The 12,315-nt window shown below is 51.1% G+C and overlaps 1 protein-coding gene across 2 annotated transcripts in view; it reads right to left on the bottom strand.

The window, feature by feature from the left end:
* USP43 (ubiquitin specific peptidase 43) overlaps window positions 1–12,315 on the bottom strand; it is a gene marked incomplete at both ends in the record, with an annotated part of 71,363 nt that overhangs the window by 12,599 nt on the left and 46,449 nt on the right. The window contains 6 exons of one of the 2 annotated variants that reach the window (XM_080713366.1): window positions 1,645–1,812; window positions 3,181–3,339; window positions 5,076–5,409; window positions 5,490–5,616; window positions 6,936–7,013; window positions 8,004–8,107. In XM_080713366.1, coding sequence (XP_080569492.1) covers window positions 1,645–1,812; window positions 3,181–3,339; window positions 5,076–5,409; window positions 5,490–5,616; window positions 6,936–7,013; window positions 8,004–8,107 — 970 coding nt within the window. Of the gene's footprint in view, window positions 1–1,644; window positions 1,813–3,180; window positions 3,340–5,060; window positions 5,410–5,489; window positions 5,617–6,935; window positions 7,014–8,003; window positions 8,108–12,315 lie in introns of both variants that reach the window. The other variant, XM_080713365.1, reaches the window with a different exon arrangement.

Raw genomic sequence — 12,315 nt, forward strand, 5'->3', positions numbered from 1 at the left:
TTAGATAGTGTAACTAAAACGTCTACCAGGGTCTGTGGGACAGGGTCCCCCTGTCCTGGCACAGTCTATGTTTCCAAGGGGTCTCCCTAGGGCTGTGCCTGACACTTCTCTGACAGCCAAATGCCGAATACTGGGTAAGAAATTATACTATGAGCCGGGCGTGGTGGCTCATGCTTGTAATCCCAGTACTTGGGAGGTTGAGACAGGAGGATCTGGATTCGCAGCCACCCTCAGCTGCTTAGTGAGGCCCTCCGCAAATCCGTGAGACCCTGTTTTAAAATAAACAATAAAGCCGGGTGTGGTGGCGCACGCTTATAATCCCTGCACTTGGGAGGCAGAGACAGGAGGATCGCGCAGGTTTTAAGCCAGCCGCGCTGGCGTAAGAGACCCTGTTTCCAAATAAAAATATAAAAAATAGGTCTAGGAGTGTAGCCTGGAGGTAGAAGGGTTTCCAGGAACCCCAGTACCACCACTATATATATATATATATATATATATATATATATATATATATATATATGAGCCAGATTGAACAGTTCCCTGCTCAATACTCTCCACTAGCCCCCACCCCTACTGCCCTGGACTGAAGCCCACCAGACACGCCAGGAGCAGCCCCCTCTGCCTCCGATCAGTTCCTCCCGCCTCGTTCTTTCTGCTCTGGTCCAGGTGCTTACCCCCGTCCCCCATGCTCACCCCAGTGACGGCTTCTCCCCTGACTTCCTCTGTCAGGGTCACCCCTGCAGAAAGTTCCCCCACTCACCCTGTGGAAGAGGACTCTGAGCCTCTTCCCTCCGCTGTCTCCTTCTCTTCTTTCTCCATTATTTTCTTTTTGCCCCATCCCTCCTTTAAGTCACACGGCTGCCCCAGTTTCCTTGTCTGCAACATGAGCTACTAAGGTCCAAAGCACCAGAGTACAAATATAGCGCCGTCCCTTACTATACTGAACAGGGGACTGGTTCCGGGAATTCCTGTGGACACTGCAATCCTTGGATGTCCGAATCCCTTATATAAAATAGCGTAGTGTGATCCAGGCGTGGCGGCGCACGCTTCTAATCTCAGTACTTGGGAGGCTAAGACAGGAGGATCGCAGATTCGCGGCCAGCCTCAGCTACTTAGTGAGGCCCTCTGCCACTTAGTGAGACTCTGTTCCAAAAGAAAGAACTAAAATAGGGCGGAGGGTATAGCTCAGAGGTAGAATAATCCCTGGGTTCCGTTCCCAGCACCAATAAATAAATAAAATGACATAGCATATTCAGGCAACTTACATACCTTCTCTGATTATACTTGAAGTCATCTCTGCCACTTGCAATATCTAATACAGTATAAATGGTATGTAAATAGCTGTTAGACCTAATTGTTTAGGAATTAGATGACAAAAAACGAGCCTGCAAATATCGGGTATGGCAGCAATATTTTTCCAAATATTTTCCATCCGCGGTTGGCTGAATCAACCAGAGCACAGGCTGTGGATGGAGCATCGGGTCTGGGGAGGAGAGGCGGGCAAGGGCAGGTCACGGCAGACTCCATTTCCTAACCAGTGGCTCTTGATACCCAAGGCCGTGAAGTGCCAACGCTTCCACCAAGAGGAGGGATAATGGTCGCTACAGAAGATGCAAAGAAAACCAGCAAGTTTTTCCCACGTACCTTTTTCCTGGCTGTAGTGGCTGTTTGGGAGGAGGGGCGAGTCGGGCACCTGGGCCAGGGAGGGGCCGGGCGCAGAACTCCAGGACAGCAAGCTTCCTCTTGTGCTATTACAGCTGCTGTTCCCGAGCCTCAGGAGCCAGTGGTCAGACAGGGAGGAGCTGGTGGAACCTGCAGAGGAAGCGCAGAGAGGCTGGACCGGCCCGTCCCTCCAGACCCCAGCCCAGGGGCAGCGTCTCGCCACCCCCAGCCCCGTGCCTCAGCCCCGGAGCTCCGGAACCAGAGCACAACCACCGCAGAAACAGAGCTGAACCGCTGCAGGGGAAACCTGCCACCTTGCCGGCAGGTTCAGAGAGAGGCATTTGGGCCCAGAAAGGAAAGTATGTGGGTAAGTACTGACAGGCTTTCCATGAAATGGCCTGGCGTCAACTCTGAACGGTCCTCATCACTCACGGCGATCGCCAGAGACAGAGTCTAGCACTTCATCTCTGGTTCCCACAGGTCGACAAGCAATGAGCTAGGCAAGGAGCCTACCCCAAGTTTAGGGAAACCGAATCTTTTATAATAGGCATTAAGGAAGCCTTCCCCTCGGTCTGGACAAAGATGCTATCTTTATCACATCGGAAAGAAAGAATCTGCCCGTTTCCAGTATGGCTAGTCTTTCCATGCCTGCCTTCTGTAAATGGAAGCCAGTTTTGCTTTTTTATTTCGACCTGCCGAGGACACTCAGCTTTATCTGCCGTTTTCCAACAACGGTCAGGAGAAAATCTGATTAATTTTTTTTTTTTTTTTTTTTTTTTTTTGCGTGCGCTCTCATCCTAGAAATAGGATGGCGCTTTGCAGAGTAGAACAAGTCACGTAAAAGGACCAACTTTTTCCCTCTGTGCTTCCAAGCCAAGTTGAAGGCTGTCTAATGGACAAATTGCTGAGGTGCCGATATTTTCTAGAAAGGCCCTGTATCCGTTATAACTTCTCGCCCCTCCCTAACAGGGTTCACACACATTTATATGAACAAACATAATTAAATCTGACTCGATCTAAGCGAGATACCCCCGGCCCCTTTTTAAATTTTTATTTGGAGCCGGGCGTGGTGGCGCACGCTTATAGTCCCAGCGTTTGGGAGGCTGAGACAGGGGGATCATGGTTTGTGGACAGCCTCAGCTACTTAGTGAGGTCCTCTGCAACTTAGTGAGACCCTGTTTAAAAAAAAAAAAAAATAGGGCAGAGGGTGTAGCTCAGAGGTCCAATGCCCCTGGGTTCCATCCCCAGACCCACACACACACACACACAAATTGGAAATAGGGTCTTACTAAAGTTGCTAAACTAAATTGCTGAGGCTAGCCTCTAATCCGTGATTCTCCTCCCAAGTACCAGGATTACGGGCATGCATCACCGCATCCGGCATCTTTTTTCTTGCTTGACTTACAATATATCCACCCGCATCCTGACAGACAGGCTGCCAGCCTGTGGGTCTCAGACTGATATTCCACTGAGCATCCCCCCAAGTCCCTTCCTCCAATGAGCAGTAGCCACACCTACCTCTCATGGAGCTGCTGGCCGACCAGGGAGGGATGCTGTTCCTCTTCTGGTAAAACAGGATGTAAGCCCCTCTGGTATTGACCTCGTCTTCCTGAAGGGGCTCCACCATGCTGTCGTCGTAGCTGTACCACTGGCCATCTACAGAGTTCCGACAATAGGCTGCAAAGGTCCAAACCCCAAGTCTCAATCGTTAGAGCCCAGAAGGGCAGGAGAAGGCCACTTCCCACCGGCAGAGCTGAAAAATGCACATGCTTGGAACAGAATGAGAGAAAGGGTATATTTGGGGCTAGAAATGAAATCTGTGGAATTAGAAGCGATCACTAGGTTACACCCCCAGATTCTCACTGATTAAAAATAGTACTGCTGTTATGAGCTGAATCCTTCCTTGGCAAAATCTGCCTCCCATAAAGAGCCCCAGGTCATACAGCCACAAAACACCAGCAGTGTTCGCCCCATTTCTTCAGAAAAGTTCCAAAAAGCACATCTGTAATTAAGCATCCTATAAAAGTGAAAATGAGCACCACACCTGCAATCCCCATGCCTGGGAGGCTGAGACAGGAGGATCGCAGGTTTGAGGGCAGTGTCGGCAATGTAGTGAGACTCTCCCGCAACCCAGTGAGACCCTGTTTCTAAACAAAAAAGAAAAAGGTCCGGGAGATAGAATGTCCCTGGGTTCAATCTACAGTACCACAAAATAAATTTGTAAAAAATAGAATCTTGTAAGATTCCCAGTGTTGAATCTCAGATAAGGATAAACATCACTCTGTTGGTTCCAATAATCGCCCTCTGATATCTGACACGACCGAACATTTATCTGGCCAGTAACGAGTTTTATATTCCAACCACCAGCTTAACTCAACTTCAGCTCTACCGCTGGGACCAAGGCAAGACCTACTCCAGTAGCAAGAGCCCTGGCGGGTGGAGGGGGAGGAGCCAACAGCGAGAAGGAGGAGTCAGCTGTCAGGGAGGAGCCAGCTGCAGGGGAAGAGAAGGTACGGGGAGGAGGGAGGAGTCAGATATCAGGAGGACTTCGCTGCAGCCGCAGGGGGAGGAGTCAACTGTGAGAGCCGCAGGGGGAGGAGTCAACGGGGAGGGCAATGGGGAGAAGTCAGCTGTGAGGAGGAGGAGTCAGAGACAAGGGTAGGGGAAGAGTCATCTGTGGGGGCGGAGTCAGCCGTGGGGGAGGAGCCAACTGTGAGAGGGCGGAGTCCACATGGGGGAGGAGTCAGCTGTGAGGAGGAAGAGGAGTCAGAGACAGGGGAGGGGAAGAGTCATCTGTGGGGGCGGAGTCAGCCGTGGGGGAGGAGCCAACTGTGAGAGGGCGGAGTCCACATGGGGAGGAGTCAGCTGTGGGGGGAGGAGTCAGCTGTGAGGAGGAAGAGGAGTCAGATGGGAGGGGAAGAGTCATCTGTGGGGGCGGAGTCAGCCACAGGGGAGGAGCCAACCGTGAGAGGGCGAAGTCCACATGGGGGGAGGAGTCAGCTGTGAGGAGGAAGAGGAGTCAGAGACAGGGGAGGGGAAGAGTCATCTGTGGGGGCGGAGTCAGCCGTGGGGGAGGAGCCAACTGTGAGAGGGCGGAGTCCACATGGGGGAGGAGTCAGCTGTGGGGGGAGGAGTCAGAGACGGGGGAGGGGAAGAGTCATCTGGGGACAGAGTAGGCCGTGGGGGAGGAGCTAACTGTGAGAGGGTGGAGTCCACATGGGGGAGGAGTCAGCTGTGAGGAGGAGGAGTCAGAGACGGGGGAGGGGAAGAGTCCTCTGTGGGGGCGGAGTCGGCTGCGGGGGAGGAGCCAGCCTCCGGGGAGGAGTCAGCGGCGCCCCGCACAGCTCCTCCCCATCACAGAGGAGTCCGCTCTGCGGGCAGAGGCGCGCGAGGCTCACCTGTGTAATGCCCACCTTGCAGGCTGCCGTGGTGGTTGCAGACGGCGTAGAGGTCGTACAGGAAGTCCAGCGGGCAGGCGGTGGGCAGGCAGGCCGGCTGCTTCCAGGAGGGCCAGGGGCCGGGCGCCGGCTTGGAGCCGCTGCCTCTCTGGGCCACGTGGGGGGCCATGTTGAGGCCGGAGAGCGGGAACCTGACCAGCGTGGACAGCTTGTTCCTGCGCTCCCCCACCTGACAGAACCGCTTCAGGTGGATGATGAGGATGTCGGGCAGGGTCCACAGACTCAGCTTCACGGTGCCCTGCTGCAGGACCTTGCAGTGGGGGCATTTCCACGCGTCGTCCTGGGCCAGCTGGGAAGGAAGCCCCGGACCGTGAGCCCCGCGCAGGGCCAGCCCCCACCGGGCAGCCCGCCGGCCCCCTGCCCGCCGACCTGCTCCTCCTTGGTGTAGAACTGAAAACACTCGTCCAGGGTGCAGCTGGGCTGCTGGTGGGCCTGCTGCTGCCGCCACACGCTCTCGGCGTCCTGGACGAGCTCCTCCTGCAGGCTCCCGAACAGGCTGCGGGAAGGCAGGCGTCAGGCCTCGCGCAAACCCACTGGGCCTCCCGCTACTTCTGACTCTGCGCCCACTTCACCTGTGCCCTGTTCTAGTGCACCCGGGAGCATTCTACCTCCAAGCTACAGCCCCAGGCCTTTCTATGTTTTGAAACAGGGTCTCACTAGGTTGCCGAGGGTCTCACGAAGCTGCCCAGGCTGCCCTCAAACCTGCGATCTTCCTGTCTCCGCCTCCCAAGCACTGGGATAACAGGCCTCAGTCACCAGGCCCAGCTGAGCTCACTCTCTCTTACTGGAATCACCCTCCTCTCCCACCAGCTCCCCAAGGGAACAAGTCCTGGGCTTTTACATCTTTACATACTTAGCCCTTGCTCAAGCCCTAGCTTGGTGAGGAATCAATAATACTTTGTTGGACTGAAGAATGTCTGTCTGTCTGTCTGTCTCTCTCTCTCTCTCTGTTTGTGTGTATATGTGTGAGGGAAAAAACTGGGGCCTTCTACCTCTGAGCTACACCTTCAGCCCCCCCCCTTTTTTTTTTGGTGGTACTGGGAATGGAACCCTTCAACCTCCAGGCTATACTCCCAGACCTATTTTTTATATTTTATTTGGAAACAGGGTCTCTTAAGCCAGCGAGGCTGGCTTCGAACCTGTGCGATCCTCCTGTCTCCGCCTCCCAAGCGCGGGGATTACAAGCGTGCGCAACCACGCCCGGTTTCTATTTTATTTTTTACTTGGGAAAAAAAATCTCACTGAGTTGTGGAAGGCCTCGCTTAGTTGCTGAGGCTGGCTTCAAACCTGCAAACCCCCCGTCTCAGCCTCCTAAGCATTATTACAGGCCTGCATGACCATGCATAGCAAAAACAACAAAAAAAAAAGTCCTTTTCAAAGTAAGGTGGAGGCACTCCGTGCCGCAGAGACACAGCAGGACAGTGCAGAAGAGCTTAGACTCAAGCCAGGCAGCCTGGGTTCAAATCCCATCTCTGCTGTTTAACCCCCCGACTCCGTTTCTAACTCTGGAAACTATGGAATTTAGCAGTACCTACCTCATAGCAAACACAGAGGGTGATAAAGATTAAATAAATTTCTCAGCTCACAGGAAGTGGAAATTTTTGGAGCAGGGACTGGCGTGGTTAAGGGCTGCTCCCCAAACCACCACATGATGACCGCAGCTATCCTGGCTATTTGCATGTAGCAGTGGGGTACATCACATCCAGGGTGTGCGTCTGCTCTTTCACAGTCAGGCTGAGGGAAACGGGGTCCAGGGGGGATTTGAGGGCCCCGGCAGACCCACTGGGCTCTGGAGGAGGTATCCCGCTGACTCACCGCTCCTTCACGGCGCTCTCCCACTCCACAGCCAGCTTGACGTGGGGTGGGCCTCCTGCCCGCCTGGGATACAAAGCCCTGAGGAGGGAAGGAGGGAAGGTAACCCATCAGAAAACAGAGCAGGCCGGGCGTGGTGGCGCACGCTTGGAATCCCTGCGCTTGGGAGGCGGAGACAGGAGGATCGCGCAGGTTCCAAGCCAGCCGTGCTGGCTTAAGAGACCCTGTTTCCAAATAAAATATAAAATAGGTCTGGGAGTGAAGCCCAGAGGTAGAAGGGCTTCCAGGAACCCCAGTACCACCAAAAAGGAAAAAGAGAGTGGCTTCCCACAGCCCTGCAGGATCCACAGTCTGCCTCCAACCCCAGGACCGAGGTGCCCAAAAGAAACTACCAAAACCTGACCATCACCTGACAGGAGGCAGGGAGGAGGTTATCCCATCCACTGAAGGCTTAGTCCTAAACCTGCTTCTTAACACTCCCCGCGTGCCTGTGGGGGGCTTGCAAGCCCTAAGGCTTTGGAGATACTACAAGGACACAGATTAGCCGCTCCTTTCCCCGTCTATACCGCAGGTCCTCATGAACAACCCCTACAAATACCCAGAATTGCTGAAGTCCCAGGACAGCGGCCAACTCCAACCCCTGCCATATGGCAGGAGCACCCGCGAGCCCACCCACACCACCTCAAAAGTGTTTTCCTTCTGAATCCTACAACGTAGAGAAAAATCCCAGTGTGAGTTGACCCATAGCTCTGTCCACCTGCTGGAGCTCGGCCCATTTCAGGAAGGGCTGGGTGTAGAGGTTCACCTCTGTAATCCCAGCACTCGAAGAGGCTGAGATAGGAGAATTCCAGGTTCGAGGCCCCAGCTTCAGAAACTTAGCAAGACCCTGTTTCAAAACAAAAAAAAATAAAAAAGGCTTGGAGTGTATCTCAGAGGTAGAATGCCCCAGTACCCCCCCCCAAAAAAACAAAAACAAATTTTGTGAGCAATATTATTGCTACATAGCCTCAAAGGAGTCCAGATACAGAACAGTACATTCATTCTCTTACCAAACCCAGAACCTCCCCTTACCTGTCAACTGCCCAGTGACAGAGAGGCCGACTGTCCTGTGGGGATAAGTAACTGCAGGCCAGGGAGAGCCCCACAACGCGGATGGAGAATAGTGACCCCAGGTTCTGCCGAGACAAAAACGAAGCCGGCTTGTCATGCAGTCCTGGTGCCATTATATCAGTGGCACATAAATTACTCAAAAAATGTAATTGTTTTGTTTTATAGTGCATTATTTTTTGCATTGTCATACAGGGTCTCACCCATGTTAAGCAAGGGCTCTGCCCCTAAGCCACATCCCCAACTCTAGTTATTTTGAGACAGGGTCTCACTAAGTTATCCAGGCTGGCCTCGAACTTGCGGTCCTCTTGTGTAAACCTCCTGAGTAGCTGGGATTACATGCACGTGTGCCACCACAGGACATTCTACAGTATTTTTTTTTTTTTTTTTTTTTTTTGGTGGTACTGGGTTCCTGGAAACCCTTCTACCTCCGGGCTACACTCCCAGACCTATTTTTATACTTTTTTATTTGGAAACAGGGTCTCTTAAGCCAGCGCGGCTGGCTTCGAACCTGCGCGATCCTCCTGTCTCCGTCTCCCAAGCACGGGGATGACAAGCGTGCTCTACAGTATATTTTGAACACTCCTACATTCCTTTAATAATTGGTATTTAAAATCAAGAGATATAAAGGCTTCATAAGTATTTGCTTTTTTTGACAATTCGCACTCTATCTTCTAACATTAGTCACCTAAGACTATGTTTAAAGTGTTACACGCTCCAGCAGGGCACAGGGGCATACTCCTAAAATCCTAGTATTTAGGAAACCGAGGCAGGAGGATCGCAGGTTCAAGACCCGCCTCTGCAACTTGGCTAGGCTCTGTTTCAGAACAGAAGAAAGAAAGCAAAGAAAAAGGCCTTAGGGTATAGCTTGGAGGTAGAAACCCCAGGGTTCAATACCCAGTACCAAAACATAAAGGACAGAAGACGTGAACAGATACTGCACCAAAGATATACGGGTAGCCAGCAAGCACACAAAAAGATGGCCAATGCGATTAGTAATTAGGAATATGCACATGGAGACCGTGACGAGGTGCTGTTTCGTCACTGTCGGGATGACCACAATAAAAGTTTTCACTACTTAAAGAAAAATAAACAGCGTTGTTGATGTAGAGAAATGAGAACCCTGCGTTGCCGCTGGGCACGGAAACCAGCGCGGCTATGTGGAAAACAGACCGGCAGCTTCTCAGAAGGTTAAATGCACAACCACCGTCTCGCCCGCTACTCTGGGCCGTGGTGTGTGGCCCGAAAGAACTGCGAGCAGAGAAGCAAACGGACACGCGCGTGTCAATGTTTCTAGCAACATTATTGGAGACCGGCAGAGAAACAAACCAACGGATAAACCACGGGGTCCCCACACACACGGGATTTTACTCAGCCTTTAAAATAAAGGAATGGGCTGGGGATGGAGTTCACCGGGAGAGCAGGTGCCAGGCTGTAGGCCCTGGGGTCCCCGAGCCCTGGTTGGATCCCCCAGCACCATAAAATAAATGAATGAATAAATACATACATACATAAATAAATCTACTGCCTACATGTTAGCATCTAGGTATTAATATCTTCAGTCTGAACTACTTCTAGGGCTAAGGGTCAGTGGTAGAGTGCTTGTTAGCATGCACAGGCGCTGGGTTCTGTCCTTTGTGCTGCAAAGAAAGAAAGAGAGAGAGAGAGAGAGAGAGAGAGAGAGAGAGAGAGAGAGAGAGAGAAAGAGAAAGGAAGAAAGAAAGAGAGAGAAAGAAAGAAAGAAAGAAAGAAAGAGAAAAGAAGGAGGAAGGAAGGAAGGGAAGGAGGGAGGGAGAGGGAAGAAGGAAGATATGAGAGAAAAAAAAGGAAGGCCCGGCACATGCTACAACGAGGTGAACCTTGAAAACCTGACATTCAATGAAAGACACAAAGGACAAATAATAAATGACTCTTACTTGTACGGGACATAGAGAAAAGGCAAATTTGTAGTTAGAAAGTACAACAGAACCGGGCGTGGTGGTGTCTGATAATCCAGTACTTGGGAGGTACTGGAATCCCAGTATTTAGGAGGCTGAGACAGGAGGAGCACAGGTTCTCGGCCAGCCTCAGTTACTTAGTGAGGCCCTCTGCAACTTAGTGAGACCTTGTTTCAAAATAAAGAATAAAAATAGGGCTGGGGGTGTAGTTCAGAGGTAGAATGCCCCTGGGTTCAATCCCTAGCCACAAAGGGAAAGAAAGAAAGAAAGAAAGAAAGAAAGAAAGAAAGAAAGAAAGGAAGGAAGAAAGAAAGAGGGAGAGAAAGAAAGAAAGAGAGAGAAAGAGAGGGGGAGGAAGGGGCATGGGGAATTGCTGTTCAATGGGTACAGAGTTTTTGTCAGGGATGATGAAAAATGGGGGACAGAACCCAGCGCCTGTGCATGCTAACAAGCACTCTACCACTGAGCCCTAGGCCTAGAAGTAGTTCAGGCTGAAGCTATTAATACCTAGATGCTAACCTATAGGCAATAAATAGCAACAATAGTCACACAATATTGTAAATTAACTAATGTGCATTTATGCGTGGTTAAGATAAATAAATGTTATGTTATGTTATGCGTGGTTAAGATAAATAAATGTTATGTGCTAACTACTGCAAAAAAAAAAAAAATCAACGGGGTCCTCATTCGAATAAGGAAAATGGAGTTAACACTGCCACCAATGAACTTGGCTATGGAAGGAAAAAAACAAAATTTTCTTCTAACTCAAAGGGAATGGCAGGCATCCTTATGTAAAGGAAGAAAATGGTAAAATAAAAAGTTGAATTATGGGCCGGGCGTGGTGGCGCACGCTTGTAATCCCCGCGCTTGGGAGGCCGGAGACAGGAGGATTACGTAGGTTCGGAGCCAGCCGCGCTGGCTTAAGAGACCCCGTTTCCAAATAAAAAGTTAAAAAATAGGTCTGGGAGTGTAGCCCGTGGGTGTGTATCTCAGAGGTAGAAGGGCTTCCAGGAACCCCAGTAACACACACAAAAAAAGTTGAATTATGAAAAGGATAAAGAGAAAAATGCACTAAAATCCCAGGAAAGAGGACCAGCCAGGGCTCAGGAAGACAGAATGATTGAAGCAGATTTAGAAATCCGTGAGTGAACTCCCTCGGCTGGGGCAGCCTGCGTGTGCAGAGAGCAGAAGGTCAGTAGGTGAACCAGAACCCGCCATAGGGCAGCTGTGGGCAGCTGTGGTTTGGACAGCCTTTGCTTCATTTACCAACCAAGGTCTGTTGTAATTGATGGTCTGGTCCACCAGGTGGCGCTACTAGGAGACGATGGAGCCTCTGGGAGGTGGAACCTTGTGGGAGGCTTTTAGGTCTTTGGGGACACACAGAGAGGGACTATGGTACCCTGACCCACCCTCTTTCTCTGCTCCACTTGGACATGTGATGGCTGTGCTCCTACATGCTTTTGCCATGAGGTACCACTGTCTGCTTCCCTCTCCAGAATGGAGTCACATGTCTTCAAACCTCCAAGACTGCAAGCTCTCCAGTACTTGGGCGGCAGAGACAGGGAGATCACGGGTTTTGAGGCCTGCCTCAGCAACCTAGCTAGACCCTGTTTCAAAATAAAAAATAAAAAGCCAGGCATGGTGGCGCACGCTTGTAATCCCAGCATTCGGGAAGCTGAGAGCAAAGGATCACAGTTCACGGACAGCCTCAGCTACTTAGCGAGGCCCTCTGCAACTCAGTGAGACCCTGTTTCAAAATAAAGAATAAAAAATAGGACAGGAGGTGTAGCTCGGAGGTTGAATGTCCCTGGGTTCCATCCCCAGACCCGCAAATAAATAAATAAAAATAAAAAAATAAAATAAAAAGGGCTTGGGGATGTAGCTTACATATAGAGCCCTCCAGGATTCAATTCCCAGTGCTAAATAAATAAATAATATTTTCTTTATAAGTCTATTTTCTTGCGTGTTTCATTGTATTGATGTGTAGGTGACTAGTACAAGTCTTTGGTGTGAGGTGCAGGGAATTTGGACGTTTGCTTGGACTATAACCACGTGCTAGTTGACCTGTGGCTTCATCAGGGAGAAAATCAATGGCTAGAGGCCAGCGGACTGAGGGGTTTGGATGCAAAGCTGGCCGAGGAAGGGTGCGCCTCCTAAGAGGGAGGTTCATTTCAATCTGGGGTAGGAAATCTTTTCCTCCGTCACTCCTAGTGAGCCGTGATGCTTGCCCAGCAAAACCACCCAGCAGCAAGGTCCTACACCTGCAAGAGCCCCTGACCCTACTGCATACAAAGGGAGGTACTGGCCTTCCACACCCAGATTTACAGTGACCACAACGA

Source organism: Muscardinus avellanarius, assembly GCF_963383645.1.
Source record: "Muscardinus avellanarius genome assembly, chromosome: 16".
Lineage (NCBI taxonomy): Eukaryota > Metazoa > Chordata > Mammalia > Rodentia > Gliridae > Muscardinus > Muscardinus avellanarius.